This window comes from Macaca mulatta, chromosome 8 (genome assembly GCF_049350105.2).
Source record: "Macaca mulatta isolate MMU2019108-1 chromosome 8, T2T-MMU8v2.0, whole genome shotgun sequence".
Lineage (NCBI taxonomy): Eukaryota > Metazoa > Chordata > Mammalia > Primates > Cercopithecidae > Macaca > Macaca mulatta.
This window is the reverse complement of record NC_133413.1, coordinates 145,974,406-145,989,869: the sequence shown is the minus strand read 5'-3', so window position 1 is coordinate 145,989,869 and position 15,464 is coordinate 145,974,406. Positions and strand designations below refer to the sequence as shown.

Here is a 15,464-nt window from a genome sequence, read left to right as displayed (position 1 = left end):
TGACCATCCACAGGGGAAGAATCCCTTTGCAAGGTGTCCTCTCTCACTATAAAACATTTGCTCGCACAGTCCTTGCAGGTTTCCCAGAATCTGCTCTTCCTAGTCGACTCTTGTGTGAAACAACAAGCAGAAGGAATTTAGAGCTGTAGAAGGATGGCAGGAACTCGCGCTCACACTGTGCTACCTCCCCATGCAAACCATCTCATTCAGTCCTCAAGCAGAGACAACGCAGTGGACACCAGACTGCCCTCCACACCGTTCACAAAGGCTGCACGCTTTTCCGTCTCTTTCAGCCTTCAGGCGGCCTGTAAACAAGAATCTTCTTACACTTTTCTCACAAGTAGAAGCAGTTACACATTTTATAAATGGAGGCTACCCAGGCTTCGAAAGGTTAAATAACTCACCCCAAATCACAGAGCCAGTAAATGTTAAAGTTGGCATCTGACCATAGGTCTGTCAGACTCTTAACCACCGTGGCCCCAGTCTCCGTTTCTGATAATACATCGGCATAAATAAAAATGTTTCTGAACTTGTAACTATAATGTGCTTATGCATACTATAATATTACTAAGTTATATTTTAAATAACATGTAAAACATTAAAATAGGCATTTAAAAAGTAAGAATAGGAGGTGCTGCTTTCCAGTTCTCTCTCTGTGGCTTGTGGACTGTCTTGCTTGCCCCTAAGTGAGTATGTGCCAGAGACAGACACAACCAGAATCATTTAACTCAGTGCTGCCTATGAGAAGACACTGTATTAGAGAGTTTCCTAGTAGCCACATGTAAAAAAGTAAAAAGAAATAGGTGAAATTAATTTTAATAATTTTTTTAACATTCTTTTTTTCATATGAAATCTCTGGAATGTGGTGTGAATTTTACACTTCCAGCACATCTCAATCTGGACCGGCCACGGGTCAAGGGTCCACAGCTCCATGTCTAGTGGCTGCCACACGGGACTGAGCAGCTGTTACCTCTGCTCTGTGCTCTCTCCTACCACACAAAATGTCAAAGAACATTTGCAGAACAGCTTTGTACTCTAAAAGGAGGCCAAGTGAAGAATTCCTCACTAATACTGAACTATAACTGTAGCATAGCACACGGTTTCAAATTCTGAATTGAGAGAACTATTTATGTATGAAATGAATCTTACGGAACCTGAATTGTCAAAATCAAGACACGTTTGATTAGACATCAAGTGCTACATGGCACTGCCTACCAGTGCATATGAAAACTGGGTGCTCCTGGACAGCAGTGGCAGTAAATGCTATTCACTGACAGGATCTAATGTAAAACTGGAAAAACAAATTTCTTAATTTCACTAGTCTAAGCCTACAACTTTAATATGTATATTTAATACAAATTAAATTCCCTATTTGCTTAAGGTTGTCCAAATTTGATAAGGCAAAAGTTCTAGTTCATATTGAAGCATAATTCCTAAGAGATTTTAAAGCATCACAAAGTATTAGATTTTTGAATACTGTATAAGGGAAATATAAACAGGAATTAGTCCCAGCAACTGTATCAAAACCATGACAAAAGGAGAGCTGAAAGGCAATGGAGAGAGCACAAAATAGAATGTTTTGGCACCAAGGTGATTTCTTTGTGCTGATGCTTGGCCTTGTGAATTTGAATAAGGAACTTCACTTCTCTGAATTGGGAATGACATTTTTAAACTTGAATTTAGCAATATCGAAGGGGATGCAGAGAGGGGAGACAATTTATGTAAAGTAGATGAAATAATGCCAAGCACTCAGGAAATACTAAGATGATGGCCGTGATGATTTTCTTGTTAATATCTACTATTTCATACTGGGGATGATCTGAAAATCTGCTATCCTAACTGGTTCATACCAGGTTCCTAATTCTGAAACATGCAGTGTTGTGCTTAAACTGGTGTTAGAGTATGTGCATTTTACGTGCTGAATTGTGTACCCTGCCTTCTCAAACTCATATATTGAAACCCTAAATCTAGTACTTCAGACTGTGACCATCTTTGGAGACAATGCCTTTAAAGAGCTGATTTAAATTGAAATGAGGCCTTTAGGGTGGGTTCTAATCCAATGTGACTGGTGTCCTTCAAAGAAAAGAAAATTTGGATACAAAAAGAGACACCAGAAATGTGAGTGTACAGATAAAAGAGCATGTGAGGACACGGAGAGAAGGCAGCCATCTGCAAGCCCAGGAGAGGGGACTCAACAAGACTGCAGTATTTTACTATGGCAGCCGCAGTAAACCAATATGGTGCATAGAACCATTTCTTCACCCCATGCTATATACAGCTGCTTCCTTTCAATTTATAGCAGAGCAGCTATTTAGTGTAAGCTAAGAGTGCTGCAGTGGAAAAGATACTAATATATACTTACAGTCAGACCTCAGTTCAAAGTTTGTCTCCTTTGTGTAAACTGTACAATCTGAAGCAAGTTATCTAATTGTGTGAGCCATTGTTTTCTTCTTTAAAAGGGACAGATGTTTATCTGACATGTTGAGGATTAAATGAACATTCAAGAGTATCTAGCAGTGGCTTCTGCATTTGTCCATGTGAGCACTTCTCACAGAGTTCTCTGTACTCCTTCAGGTAAGACAAGCTGTAGCAAAGAAAAGATCACTTCAAAGAAGGTAGATTGGCTGTCACAAAAGATGCTTCTTTTAGTGAATCTTTCCTGATATTTAAAGGGCTTATAATTTATAACATACCAGTATCTTAATTAGTCTCTGCACCATCTGCCAATCCAACCTTCACAACTGTCATCTAATTAATTCTCTAAATTCAAGTATAAACACATCATACCTTTACATGTAACTCTTCGATGGCACTGTCTCAGCTCCTCGTGGAGGAAACATGCGCTCACTCCTCCCGCGGCCCTCTCACCACAGCTCCTGTGCACCACATATTCCAGCCCTACACAATTATGTGTAGTCGCCACACAAAACTTCCTGTTCCATACCTCTGTGACTTGCTAGCCTTATCTGTGAACTGCCCTTCCCTGTTTGTCACCTGCTGACTACTACTTATCCTTCACTTTCTCAGGTAAATGTCTGCAGTATTCCCAATCAGAATTTAGCTTAGTCTTCTTATGGAAACAATGAATTTCTCCTCTCACAATAATTAGAATATTACACTGTTTTAAAGTATTTATATGTTTCTTTCTAGCCAATAAGCTTTTCAAGGATAGAGTCTCCATCTTAATCTTTGTATTCCAAGCATCAAGTATAACGCCTAGCACAAAATGGACATTCAATAAACACTGACTGAATAAATAACCAAAGAATAAATGCTTGTCATCTATCATATAAATATATAATCAGAGCTTAAAGTAGAACGACCATGAGCTTTAAAAACCTGGGTCTACATTTGGGATTAGTCATCTACCTCTCTGAGCCTCAGTTTCATCACGTATATTAACTCTTGCTGTTGTTATTTGTATTAAAACAAGACATATAAGTAACAGATCAAATTCCATGCCTGATTTAGAGCAGGCTCTAAATAAACGCTAGCTACCCTTAGTGATCTATCAGTTTACCCGCAGTCACATTTTGATATCACTCTCCTTGACAGATCACAGCATTTAATAGGGCAAATGCTTTAAGTTTGGTTCTTTATATCAAATATCAAAAAGCAAAAGATCACAGGGACTATAATCTTGTACTGTAAATATACTTCATAAAAAAAGTTACATCTTGGTTTCTACATCTATTAACTGGAGGAAACTATATTTATTGTATAGGATTGGGTTGATGCCTGTGAAGATCTACTGAAATCAAATACAAAAACATTAGCATAGTATCTGAAACACATTACTTAATATAAAGTCGCTTCTCTTTTCTCCACAGAATGAATCGAACCATAAACATCACTATATTGTGATACAGTTCAAGCAAAAAAACATGCTTGCATTTAAAGTCCACCACACTGAATAGAGCCATGTGCTAACAATGTCTCAGTCAACAACAGACTGCAGATACAGCGGTGGCGCTATGATATCATAATGGTGCTGAGAAATTCCTGTCACCTATTCAATGATCCTGACCCTGGGTAAGTCTAGCAAATGTGCGTATTTATGTCTTTGTTTTTAATTTTAAACAAAGGTAGTCTTGGTGTGGTGGCTCATGCCTGTAATCCCAGTTCTTTTGCAGGCCAAGGTGGGCAGACTGCTTGAGCCCAGGGGTTCAAGATCAGCCTGAGCAACGGGGTGAAACCCCATCTCTACTACAAATACAAAAATCAGACAAGCATGGTGGCACATGCCTGTAATCCCAGCTACTCCGGAGGCTGAGGCACAAGAATTCCTTAAACCTGGAAGGAGGAGGTTGCACTGAACTGAGATCACGCCACTGCATTCCAGCCTTGGCGACAGAGGGGAGAAAAGAAAAGTTTACAAAGTAAAAAAAAAAAAAAAAAAAATTAAAATCAATAAAAGTATATAGAATAAGGATATGAAGAAAGGAAATATATTTGTACAGTTGTACAATGCATTTGTGTTTTAAGCTAAGTATTATTACAAGAGTCAAAAATTAATAAAAACTGCAAGTTTATAATGTAAAGAAGTTACAGGAACTAAGGTTAATTTATTATAGAAGAAAGAAAAAAACTTTTTAATGAATTGAGTGTAGCCTAAGTGTTTAGTGTTTATAAAGCCTGCAGTGGTGCATGGTAATGTCCTAGGCCTTCACAGGCACTCACCACTCACTCACTGACTCACCCAAGAGCAACTTCCAGTCCTTCAAGCTGCATTCATGGTAAGTGCCCTATATGGGTATACCACTTTTTATCTTTTATACCATATTTTTACTGAAGTTTTTCTATGTTTACACATGTTTAGATACAGAAATACCACTGTATGTCCACTGCCTGCAGTATTCACTATAGTAACATGCTGTGCAGGTAGACCATACAGCCCAGATGTGTAGCAGGCTATATCATGTAGGTGTGTAAGTACACTCTATGATGTTCACACAATGACAAAATTGCCTAAAGACACATTTCTCAGATCATATCCCAGTCGTTAAATGACGCATAACTGTATATCAATCCCATAACAGATATGGGAACAGAACTAACAGAAACGAGCAGTGAGCCTCTCACACGAATGTACCAGGGTTAAGAATATGCACTTGGCAGTCACACACCTGTTACCATTTTATCAGCTGTTTGGTCACAAGCAAGCACCAGAAACTCTTGGTTATCTGATCTCCTCATCTACAGCAATACTATCAGCTTTAGAGTACTGTTGTCAGGACTGATGTGTTCAAACAACCTAGACTGTAAGGCCTTATAAAATTTATGGAAACAGTGCCAGGAATACAGTATTCACTCAGCAAATGTGGGGATGGGAGACTTGCTTTGCTAGGATATTTAGACTACATATTGAAATATCTGTGGATATTTATGTTTTTAAACAAAATCTGAGAAGGACGTATTTATAAAGGGTACAAATCTTTGAGTTAGAATATCTGACTTAGAATTTCATCTTTCCACTTACTGTATGATTTCTGGCAAATTACTTAATTCTGTGCCCCTTTTCTTCATGTATACAATGAAAACAATGCCATATACTTCATAAAGTTGCTGGGATACTCAAATGAGATGGTGTATACAAAGTCTTATCAAGCATTTACCACATGCCAGTCTGGGCTACGTAAGTGTTAGGTCTACCCTCAACACACTAAAGGGTACAAATACGATACACAGGCTTCCACCAACAAAGACCAGTTGAGAGTCAAAGTTCAAAGGCTACTCAATACTTACAAGTTATAGAAGAATAAAATTTGGTATGAGCAAAAACAAAAAGTTTTTTTTATATCCCTATCTACCTCAGGACCAGAGTTAACAAATAAGAGAACCTATGTGTTCAAAGCTTGACTGGCACTGGACGAGTTCAAAAGTGAATTTGTGTTTCATCAAAATCGCCTCATAGTCCATATTTTCTTATGCTTCAGAATCACTCTAAAGCCAATATTTTGTTTTGTGTATATGTCTACCTTTATCTTCCACTTAGAATTTAAAACATAAAACAAAAGGTTTCCACGTATTTAGGACAACATTCTCAACATAAGAAACACTAATTTTATGTATCAATGAACATCAAGGTAATATTAACAGAAGAGGTAATATGAAGCTCTGTTTTGCCTCTGGTAACATTTACTTATTTGTGGGTAAATATTTCCTTGGAAAATAAATTACAGCTAAGTCATTATTCACAGGTAGGAGTATGAAGTTGTTAGAAAACAGGAGAGTTACTACTTAGAAATTGAAATGTTCTATGAATAGGAAACAAGACTTTTGATAGTTTCTTCTCCAGGCACTGACAATGTAGGATACTTACACAGTTCCAATGTAACTTTGGGCCTTAACACTAAAGAGTCACAGACTTTGAGGCCATTGTTCCTCCTCAAAATATACTGAACATTTAAGTCAAATTTTTAGACTAAAATTTCAGTTTTTATTTCCCAAGCCTGATTTCTCTAACATTACGGTAAACTTGGGTAGGGTAATACAAGCTGGTTGCTAGAACAGATCTGGCTTCTCCATTTAAACACATACAAAAAGAGGGCAAGCCAAATTAACCTCTCTAGCTGACTGCCATACTTTTCCCAGAATATACGAATGTGGAAGGGAATGATTTCTGCTGTGGGGTCTGGTAATAAAGACTGACTCTTACCTTTGGGCTGGGGTGCTATAGCTGTTATCATAGGAATCATAACTCTGTTCATCATAAGCAGTGCCATATCCATCATCATAGTCCTAAAACATAATAGGAGAAGTACAAAAACATTCAGAGAAGTTTCTAAAAAGAAAGAAGCATTCTGCTTTTAGTGAATTTCCATTAATTCAGCTAGCATTTAATTATATGTCTACTTATAATGTAAAGAAAAATATAGGAGGGACTTTAGTGAAAACGGTGAAGAACCTCCACACATTCTCTCTACAAAAGCCAAGAAAGAACAATTGGTAAAAATGGTTAGAATCGCCATTTTCAGAACCCTGGAAATTAACCAAAAGTTTGCAGAGATCTAGAAAATGTTGTCTTTTTTCTTTTTTTTTAAATGGCTGAATCCTGGTAAGAACAGTGAGCTTTGTGCTCTTCTAACTTGTTTTATTCCCATGCCCCACTCCCCAACTCTGCAGGAACCTTGAAAACCAACAGCCACAATCACCAGGAGTCTGGATGCTGCTAGAGGGGGCAGAACAAGGCTGGAGTTCTGACAAAACCCCATTCCTAGCGCACTGTCTTCTTCATTTGACCTGACTCAGACTTCACCCCTTGCAAAATGCCTTTTTCCTCAGGGTATCTGAACAAAATACTTAGAGGCAATTGTTTGACATTCCTGTTGCCTGAGGTAGTGAAGAAAAACTGAGCAAACAATGGGCTAATCAAAAACCTTCAAAAGAAAAGTAGGGAATGAGGTGTTCAAAACGGGCCTTGTAAAGCTCTGAATTATTCCTGGCAATCTAGAAGGCCGGGACCATTCACAGTACCACATCCATGCCCAGAAAAGACCTGATAGCGCTCTGAGCTCTCTCTTCTGGCTGACCTTGAGGTTAAGCATGAGTCCCAATATTCACCCAGACGCCCTTGGCAAAGATTAGAAAGTTTCCAGGCATTTACTAAAATCTCTGCCCAATCATTAGCTGACTAGTAAACTAACACAGAGGAGACTTCAATAGCAACACACAAGAAATAGAGACTTTATAAGATTAGTTTAGAAAAGGCACTAAACAAATAACAAAAACAAACAAGAAACCCTGGAAAAAATTTATCTCCAGAGTTTACACATTAAATGTTCAGTTTTAAACAACAACAAAAAATTGAGACATGCAAAAAAACCCACAAAAGTATGTCCCTACACAAGAAAAAAAGCAGTCAATAGAAACAGTCCCTGAGGAAGCTGAGACATTGGACTTACTAGACAAAGACTTTTAATTTGGTTATTTTCAATACAGTTGACACTTGAACAACACATATTTGAATTGTGTGGGTTCATTTAGTGCAGGTTTTTTTCCAACTAAAAAATACAGTATTCATAGAATGTGAAACTCATATATATGGAAAACCAACTTTTCAAATATATATGTTCTGCAGGGCTCATTATGAAACTTGATTATGTGTGGATTTTGGTATACAAGGCGATAGTTGTGTAGTCAAGGAATTAAATAATAGCCTTTCTAACCAACTAAAGTGTAAGAACAGTGTCTCATCAAACAAATAATACAGATATAGAAAACATAAAAAATAATCAAAATAAATTCTTAAGTTGCAAAGTACAATAACTAAAGTAAAATACTCATTTTAGAAGCTCATCAGCAGATAGAATTAGGATGAAGAAAAAAGTTAGTCATCTTGAAGATGGATGAGTTGAGAAAATCCAGTCTGAGGAAGAGAAAAAAAGATGAACGAACAGAGTATCAGAGACCTATGGGATAGCATCAAATGTATGAACATATATGAGCATATACATACTGAGAGACCCAAAGGAAAAAACGTGAGTAGATTATTTTAATAGAGAAACAATGGCTGAAAACTTCCAAAATTTAATGAAAACTGTAATCTACACATCCAAGAAGCTCAATAATCTCCAAAAAGGATAAACTCAAAGACCCAAATGTAGACATGGGTATTGTCAAACTGCTGAAAGACAAAGACAAAGAATCTTGAAAGTAGAAAGAGAGAAGCAACTTATCACATTCAAGAGATTTTTATAATATTAGCAGCTGATTTCTAACAAAAACCATAAAGGCCAGAAGACAACGGGAAGTCATATTAACAAGAAAAAAAAAAAAAAGATTGTTAACTAAAATTTCTCCATCCAGCAAAGCTATCCTTCAAAAATGAAGGAGAAATTAAGACAAAGGTCATTTGACTCCACATTAAAAAAAAAAAAACCACAACAACAGTAACAAAAGAACATTGGTAAATTCTTAAGTAAATATAAAAGATAGTATAAACTTTTAAAAAAACTTCTTACTCTTTTCCTTCTATCTGATTTAAAAGACAAATACATGAAGAAATAATTATAAATCCATGTTGATGGGTACGCAATGTCTAAAGATGTAATTTGTATGACAGTAATAAGACAAAAATGAGTGGAGAGAATGGAGCTATTAAAGAGCATTTTTGTGTTGGTTTAATTATGAGAAAGCAATACAAATAATTTGAAAATAAAAATGTAGAAAAAGAAACAACAAATAAAGTAGTGCAGTGAATAAAAAGAAAACATTTAACACAAAAGAATGAAGTAAGGTACAAGAAAAGACCTAAAACATGTAGAAAACAAATGGCAAGATGGCAGGTATAAATCCTACATTATCAGTAATTACATTAAGTGTAAAAGGATTAAACACACCTACTAAAAGGCAGAAATTAGCATCATGGAAAAAATGATCCAACCACATGCTGTCTACAAGAGACACACTTTAGGTTCAAACATAAAAACAGGTTGAAAGGAAAAGTATGGAAGAAGATATTCCACGAAAATAGTAACTAAAAGAGTGCTACAGTAGCTATAATACTAACATTAGACAAAAGAGACTTTAAGACAAAAATTGTTATTAGAGAAAAACGACATTTTGAAAAATGATAAAAAGATCAATCCATCAAGAAAGTAAAATAATTATAAACACGTATGCGTATATATAAACATACACGTAACAACAGAGCTTCAAAATACATGAAGCAAAACTACCAGAATGAAACGGAGAAATAGAAAATTCAACAATAATAGTTGGGTACTTCATTAATACACTTTCAGTAATAAGTAGAATACCTAGAAAGAAGGCCCAAAAAGAAAAAAAAACATTTGAACAACAATACAAATCAATTATACCTAACAGACATTTATAGAGCACTCTACTCAAAAGAAGCAGAATACACATTCTTCTCCACTGCACATGAAACATTCTTCAGGACAGACCATAAGTCTTCCCTGATCAAAATTTACTATAAAGCTACAGTAATCAAAATAGTGTGGTATTATAAAGTTTTCAACTTTGTAAAACAAATATTAATATGAAGGATGGTGCTGTCTTTGTAGGAGTAAGAAATAATTTATTTACATGTGATCACTAATATTTAAAAATACCTTTTTTAGAAAAGAGCAACTGAATATTTGTCAAAGAGCTATATGTTTTGTACTTTGATGACAATGTCTAATATAAAATGATAGTCATTAAATGGAGGCAGAGGAATAATAGAAGTCATGAATATGATTATAACACAATTTGCAAGCCAGTGTTCTTCATAGTAGCTAAAGGTAGATTACTAATTCCACTATGATCTTCCAATAATTAATCAAGGAAGAGAAAGCTATCAGACAACAAACAAATACTTTGAGATGATTTTGGTTATTAGGTAAGTAGCAAAATGCAGACATTACAAATAATTCTTATGAATTAAAAGAAGCTGGAAGCTCCTAATGGAAGGAAAATTTGATTAAATTAAACCTTCATCACTTAGCACCCATGCCATTTCTGGCACTCTGCTAGACACTATGGTTGGAAAGGAGTCTAGTAAGTAGTGGGAGACAGATGACAGACAACTAAAGAGATAACTATAATTCTACAAGTCAACTGCTGAGTCAAGGGTAAGCACTGAGGTGGGATAGACCAGCCCAGTTAGGAAAGAGAAAGTGGAAGAAATTTTCCCAGGTGTATCAATGCTAGAAATTAGTTTCAAACTACAGAAAGTAGAAGTTGCCATTAAAATAGTGATTAAAAATTAGTATTAGGCAGAATGAACAGCAGGTGCAAAACAATGGAGGTACAGGAAGACAAGAACTAAGCTCATTCAAGGAATCAAATAGCTTGTTATGGTTCCTCTGTATGGTGCAAATGGAGGAGACCCAGAAAATTAAACATTAGCTCATGAAGGACCAAGTTAAGGAATAAGGATTTGAATTTGGATGACATCATTCATGTTGTGTTTATGAAATATCTCTTGGTGTGTGGGCATGAAACAGAAAGGGTGAAGATGAAGGTTGAAACTTGCAAACTAGGTCACCGCATTGTGCATACAGTTTGGCAAAATGAAAGATCATGGTTTCTTTAGTAATGTTAGTTTGAAAAGAATATGCTTCTTCAAATAAATAATTCTATTTCTGTGCTTATTTGAAGAATCAAGATTGTAAATGATTAGAATTATAAAAAATAAAATATTAAGCAGTATACTGTTTTAATCCTACAGTTATGACACTCATTCCTTACTCAATTATTCTGTCAGATATTACAATACTAGCAATTTATTTGAATTTTCAAACTGTTTAGGTCTTTGAATTACTGACTTTGATATTTTTACACTGAAGATATTAAGAGATTAAATTTGCAATTTTCACAAGATTTCATTCAGGAGGATTTCGCAGTTTGATTTGGCCATGCTGGTGAATATTTTGTACTTCCATTATGACGAGTATTATTTGTTCAGTGGACAACACTTGAAACACACAGGGAAGCATGAAGCAGACTGCAATAGGAGAAAAGGAGGAAAAGCTGAGTGTGACTGCAAATCAGTGTCCAAGTTTCCAGGCAGAGAGCACAGGGAATTCTTGTTGAACATCTACTATTTTTACCACAAGGAAGGAGAAGAGGTCACTGGCTGAGAACAACAGTGAAGGGGGATTAACCAATAAACAAATGATTCAGCAAATGATTAAAATGAGGAAGAGTAGAGAGTAGTGGAGCTAGGTAACAGCCTCTAAACCTTAAGATTTTTTTTGTCTGAGGACTGGGTGATCTGAGGGTTTAGCAGGCCTCCCTTTTTTCCCTAACGCTCCCATCTTCTTCCAGTGTTCTGAACCACTGGTTGCTCATTTTTTCTTATTTACATAGTTTTGTATTATAAAATTCTTCAGTAGATGTTTCTGAGGCTAAGATAGAAATTTAAAAAAATAGTGAATGCATTATTTGCTATGACTCAACAGATAATTGAGTGGAATCAAAGTATAGAAGGGGATGTCCAAGATTTAGATCAAGCACACATCTAAGCTTAGAATCTATTCTTGAAAAGCTTGCCAAGACCTGGGATGAGGAACTCACTATGCTTCACTGCTGGCACTGCTCAGATATGCTGAAAGATTTTCTTTATATTTGAAATTTTTGTGTAATTTTTCACATTTCCGTATTTGCTCCTAGAGAACCCCATTGTGACAAGCCCCAGTCTACATGTCAGACTCATTTTTCTGCAATGTGTTCTGTGCCTCCCATGCAATGACTATTTCTACTTCATATGCTGTTTCCTATGAGTCTCTGGCCTGCCCTCTCTGTCTAGTGAATTTTTCAAGGTGAAGTTAAAATGAGAGCTTCCAATTCTGTTATAACTTCTCAATCCCATGAAAACCGTCTATGACACCTTTGTTACGCCAACAATGGACCTAACATATATACTTCTATTACTGGGCTGCATAGGATATGCCTTGCTTTTGCCTCACCTACCTTTCTGAATATGGATTGTGTCTTATTAATTCTTTCACACTACCACACCAGGCACAGAGTAGCAACAGTGCCTGGAACATAATGACGACTTAAAAGATGATCATTACATTGCTGGATTGAATGCCTCTAGAGGCAAAGCAGGCCAAATTCTTCTTTGTTTAGTCCTCTCACCTCTTTCCTGAATTTTCCTCAGCTGGTCCATATATCCCCAGAGCCTCTAGCCATTCATCAGATGACCAAAAGTGAGGAAATCTGGCAGTTTAAAGTTATAAGCAATCTAAGGAATTTCCTCTGGAAGAAGCTTAATAAAGCTCCTTTACTAATCCTAGCACTTTGGAAGGCTGAGGTGGGCGGATTGTTTTGAGTCCAGGAGTTTGAGACCAGTCTTGGCAACACGGAGAAATCTTGTCTCCGCTAAAAAAACACAAAACTTAGCCAGGCATGGTGGTGGGCACCTGTATTCCCAGCTCCTCAAGAGGCTGTGGTGGAAGGATTGCTTGAGCCCGGGAGGCGGAGGCTGCAGACCAAGGCCGCGCAGGGCCAAGACCATGCCGCTGCATTCCAGTCTGGATGACCAAGCAAGACCTTATCTCAAATACATACATACATACCGCACCCCTATGTTGTCAAAATATACTGCAAAGATGTTTTATCCCTTTCCTTGCACTTTAAAAATCAGGCCATGCACTTGTGAGCAAGGCAGTGCTGGAGATACAAGAGCTCTCTAATACTGTGGTGAGAATCCATCAGTCCACACACAACTAGGAAGGCATTAACATCTGGAGAAAATCAATGCTTTCTGCTTTACCATCCCATTGTCATCCAACTAGCCAATGAGTCTATTTTTAATCTCCCTAATCTCTCTTACACCCATCCCCCCTTCCTCTACATTCCTAATGTGAATCATTTCATTCAGAATTATTAGATTCATCAGAATCATTCAGAATTCTTCAACTGGACTAGTCAGAGACCCTAACTGATCCTGGATTTCTAATGCTTCCTTATCTAAACATTCCTCCAAAATTATACACCTAGAATGCAAATCCTCACTTGTACTGCTTCCCTGCCTGCTTAAAATCTCCATTCCGCACTCCTTTGTCCTGAGAACAATAGGGGGAGATTAACTAATAAACAAAGATACAAGAGAAAGAACAAATTCCTAAGCCTCTCACAGTTCTGCCCACAGTAACTCACCCAGGGAGGCGCCTGCCACTGCTGCTTGGTGCTGTGTGCCTCAGCACCTGCGCGATGACCCTGCAGCAGCTGTGTCGTTTCACCCGCAATTCCTCTGCACGGGCTGTTTCCTCTGACATCACCTTTTTGGTGAGCCAGCGAGAAGAATGCAGGCTGAATTATCCCTCTCTCCTTCCTGCGTCCATGATAACTAATAACTTGTATATTCACAGCTCCTGTAATTATTTCTTTGCATACAGTTACAGACTAGTAAGTCTGTAAGGTCCTTAAGGGTAAAAAGCAGACCTTTTCTCTTGTATTCCCAGTGTCTAGCACATAGGAGGCATGTGGTCACGTTTGTTGAACAAATGACAAAAAGAACTAATTAATGACAAGTGGCAAGAAATGTAGTTAAGTGCTTCTTTAAGAAAAATGCAACTTGAGGAGATACTGTATAATAAAATGCAGTATTACAATACTGTAAAATTTGATGACAAGAACTCACCTATATCATTTTCTGTCAAACATTAAGCATCAGTCTTAGATTCCCTGCCCTCAGCAGAAAATTGCCTATGGAACTCTGTATTCTACTTCTGAAATCAGAACATTATTAAAAACTGAACAAACATGGATGAGAAATTAGTATTATAAACATAAATAATGTTTGCCTCATTAAAAAGACTTGCTTATTCATCAAATCTGACTTTTCAGCTTAGAAACGGCACTGAGCCGGCAGTGGTGAGCTGTCTGCTTGGCGGATGCCAGTGGCGAGCTGTCTGCTTGGCGGATGCCAGTGGCGAGCTGCCTGCTTGGCGGATGCCAGTGGTGAGCTGTCTGCTTGGCGGATGCCAGTGGCGAGCTGTCTGCTTGGCGGATGCCAGGCTACAGGAAGGGAAGGTGTGTTCTTACACAGGTGGAGATTCTTCATTTGTCATTCCTGACCTATAAAACTCAGACCGACACACAGACAAACACCAGAGAAATCTTGCTTTGAAAAGAAGAGATTTTCCAGAGTAAAGGAAACAGTATGACCTATTTAATTCTATTTCTGTTACAAGTAAAATCACATGTAAACCTGGAAAAAATCATTTTAAATGAACAGATGAGTTTAAAAAAGTGATTTTTAAAATACTGTTTCAGTTTTGAGTCGTTTTAAAAGAATGTAATTACGCTATCTGACATCTCACTTTAATTGGGAAACTGGTCACTTCAACATGGAAAAAGTTTTCATATAAAACACAGTGCTAAAAGCTTAGTCTTATAATTTGATTGAGTTTAAAGAACAAACATTAACTGAAAACAGTCTTTTCAGAAATTCAGTTTTCACTGGGGTTCTGGGTAACAGTATCCGGGTTGATGTAGTATCACCTCTGAGACGCATTAAGTAGACAATGAGCACATCACAAAGTCAACTAAAGATAAAAATTACCATATTAACAATTCTACATAAGAATCTTTCTCCTATCATTTAAATAAGTCATCATTTAAGAATTAAATCACATGCCCAGTTGTTTACTTTAGGGCTGTGAGGAAAATATTACGTGACTTCTAGACAATACAACTTCTTTGCATCAGTCTTTGGAGTCTGATGACTATGTTCAAATTCCAGATCTGCTACTTACTAGCTGTGTGGCTTTGGGGAAGTCACTAATCTCTCTGAAGCCCAATTTCAAAATTTGCAAAATGGTAATCATAATATACCTCCTGGTTGTAGCCAATGGTTGTGGAAAGATTAGCCAAAAATTACTTATGAAAATTGTTTGGCACAGTTCATACCTAATAAACGTAGTTTTTTTTTTAGCTAAAGACCTATTCCTTTTAACGCTCTCAAGCTTTCAGACCAGAGAAAAATCAAAGCTATCCAGGTATTT

The 15,464-nt window shown here is 37.0% G+C and overlaps 1 protein-coding gene across 3 annotated transcripts in view; it reads right to left on the bottom strand.

Annotated features, from left to right (window-relative positions):
- The window catches only part of KHDRBS3 (KH RNA binding domain containing, signal transduction associated 3), a 201,299-nt gene that overhangs the window by 42,877 nt on the left and 142,958 nt on the right, over positions 1-15,464 (bottom strand). For all 3 annotated transcript variants that reach the window (XR_013396975.1, XM_028852934.2, XM_028852937.2), the window contains exon 7: positions 6,659-6,741. Coding sequence is in view for 2 of the 3 variants with exons in the window: in XM_028852934.2 (XP_028708767.1) it covers positions 6,659-6,741 (83 nt within the window). In the remaining variant the exon portion in view is untranslated. The remainder of the gene's footprint in view (positions 1-6,658; positions 6,742-15,464) is intronic.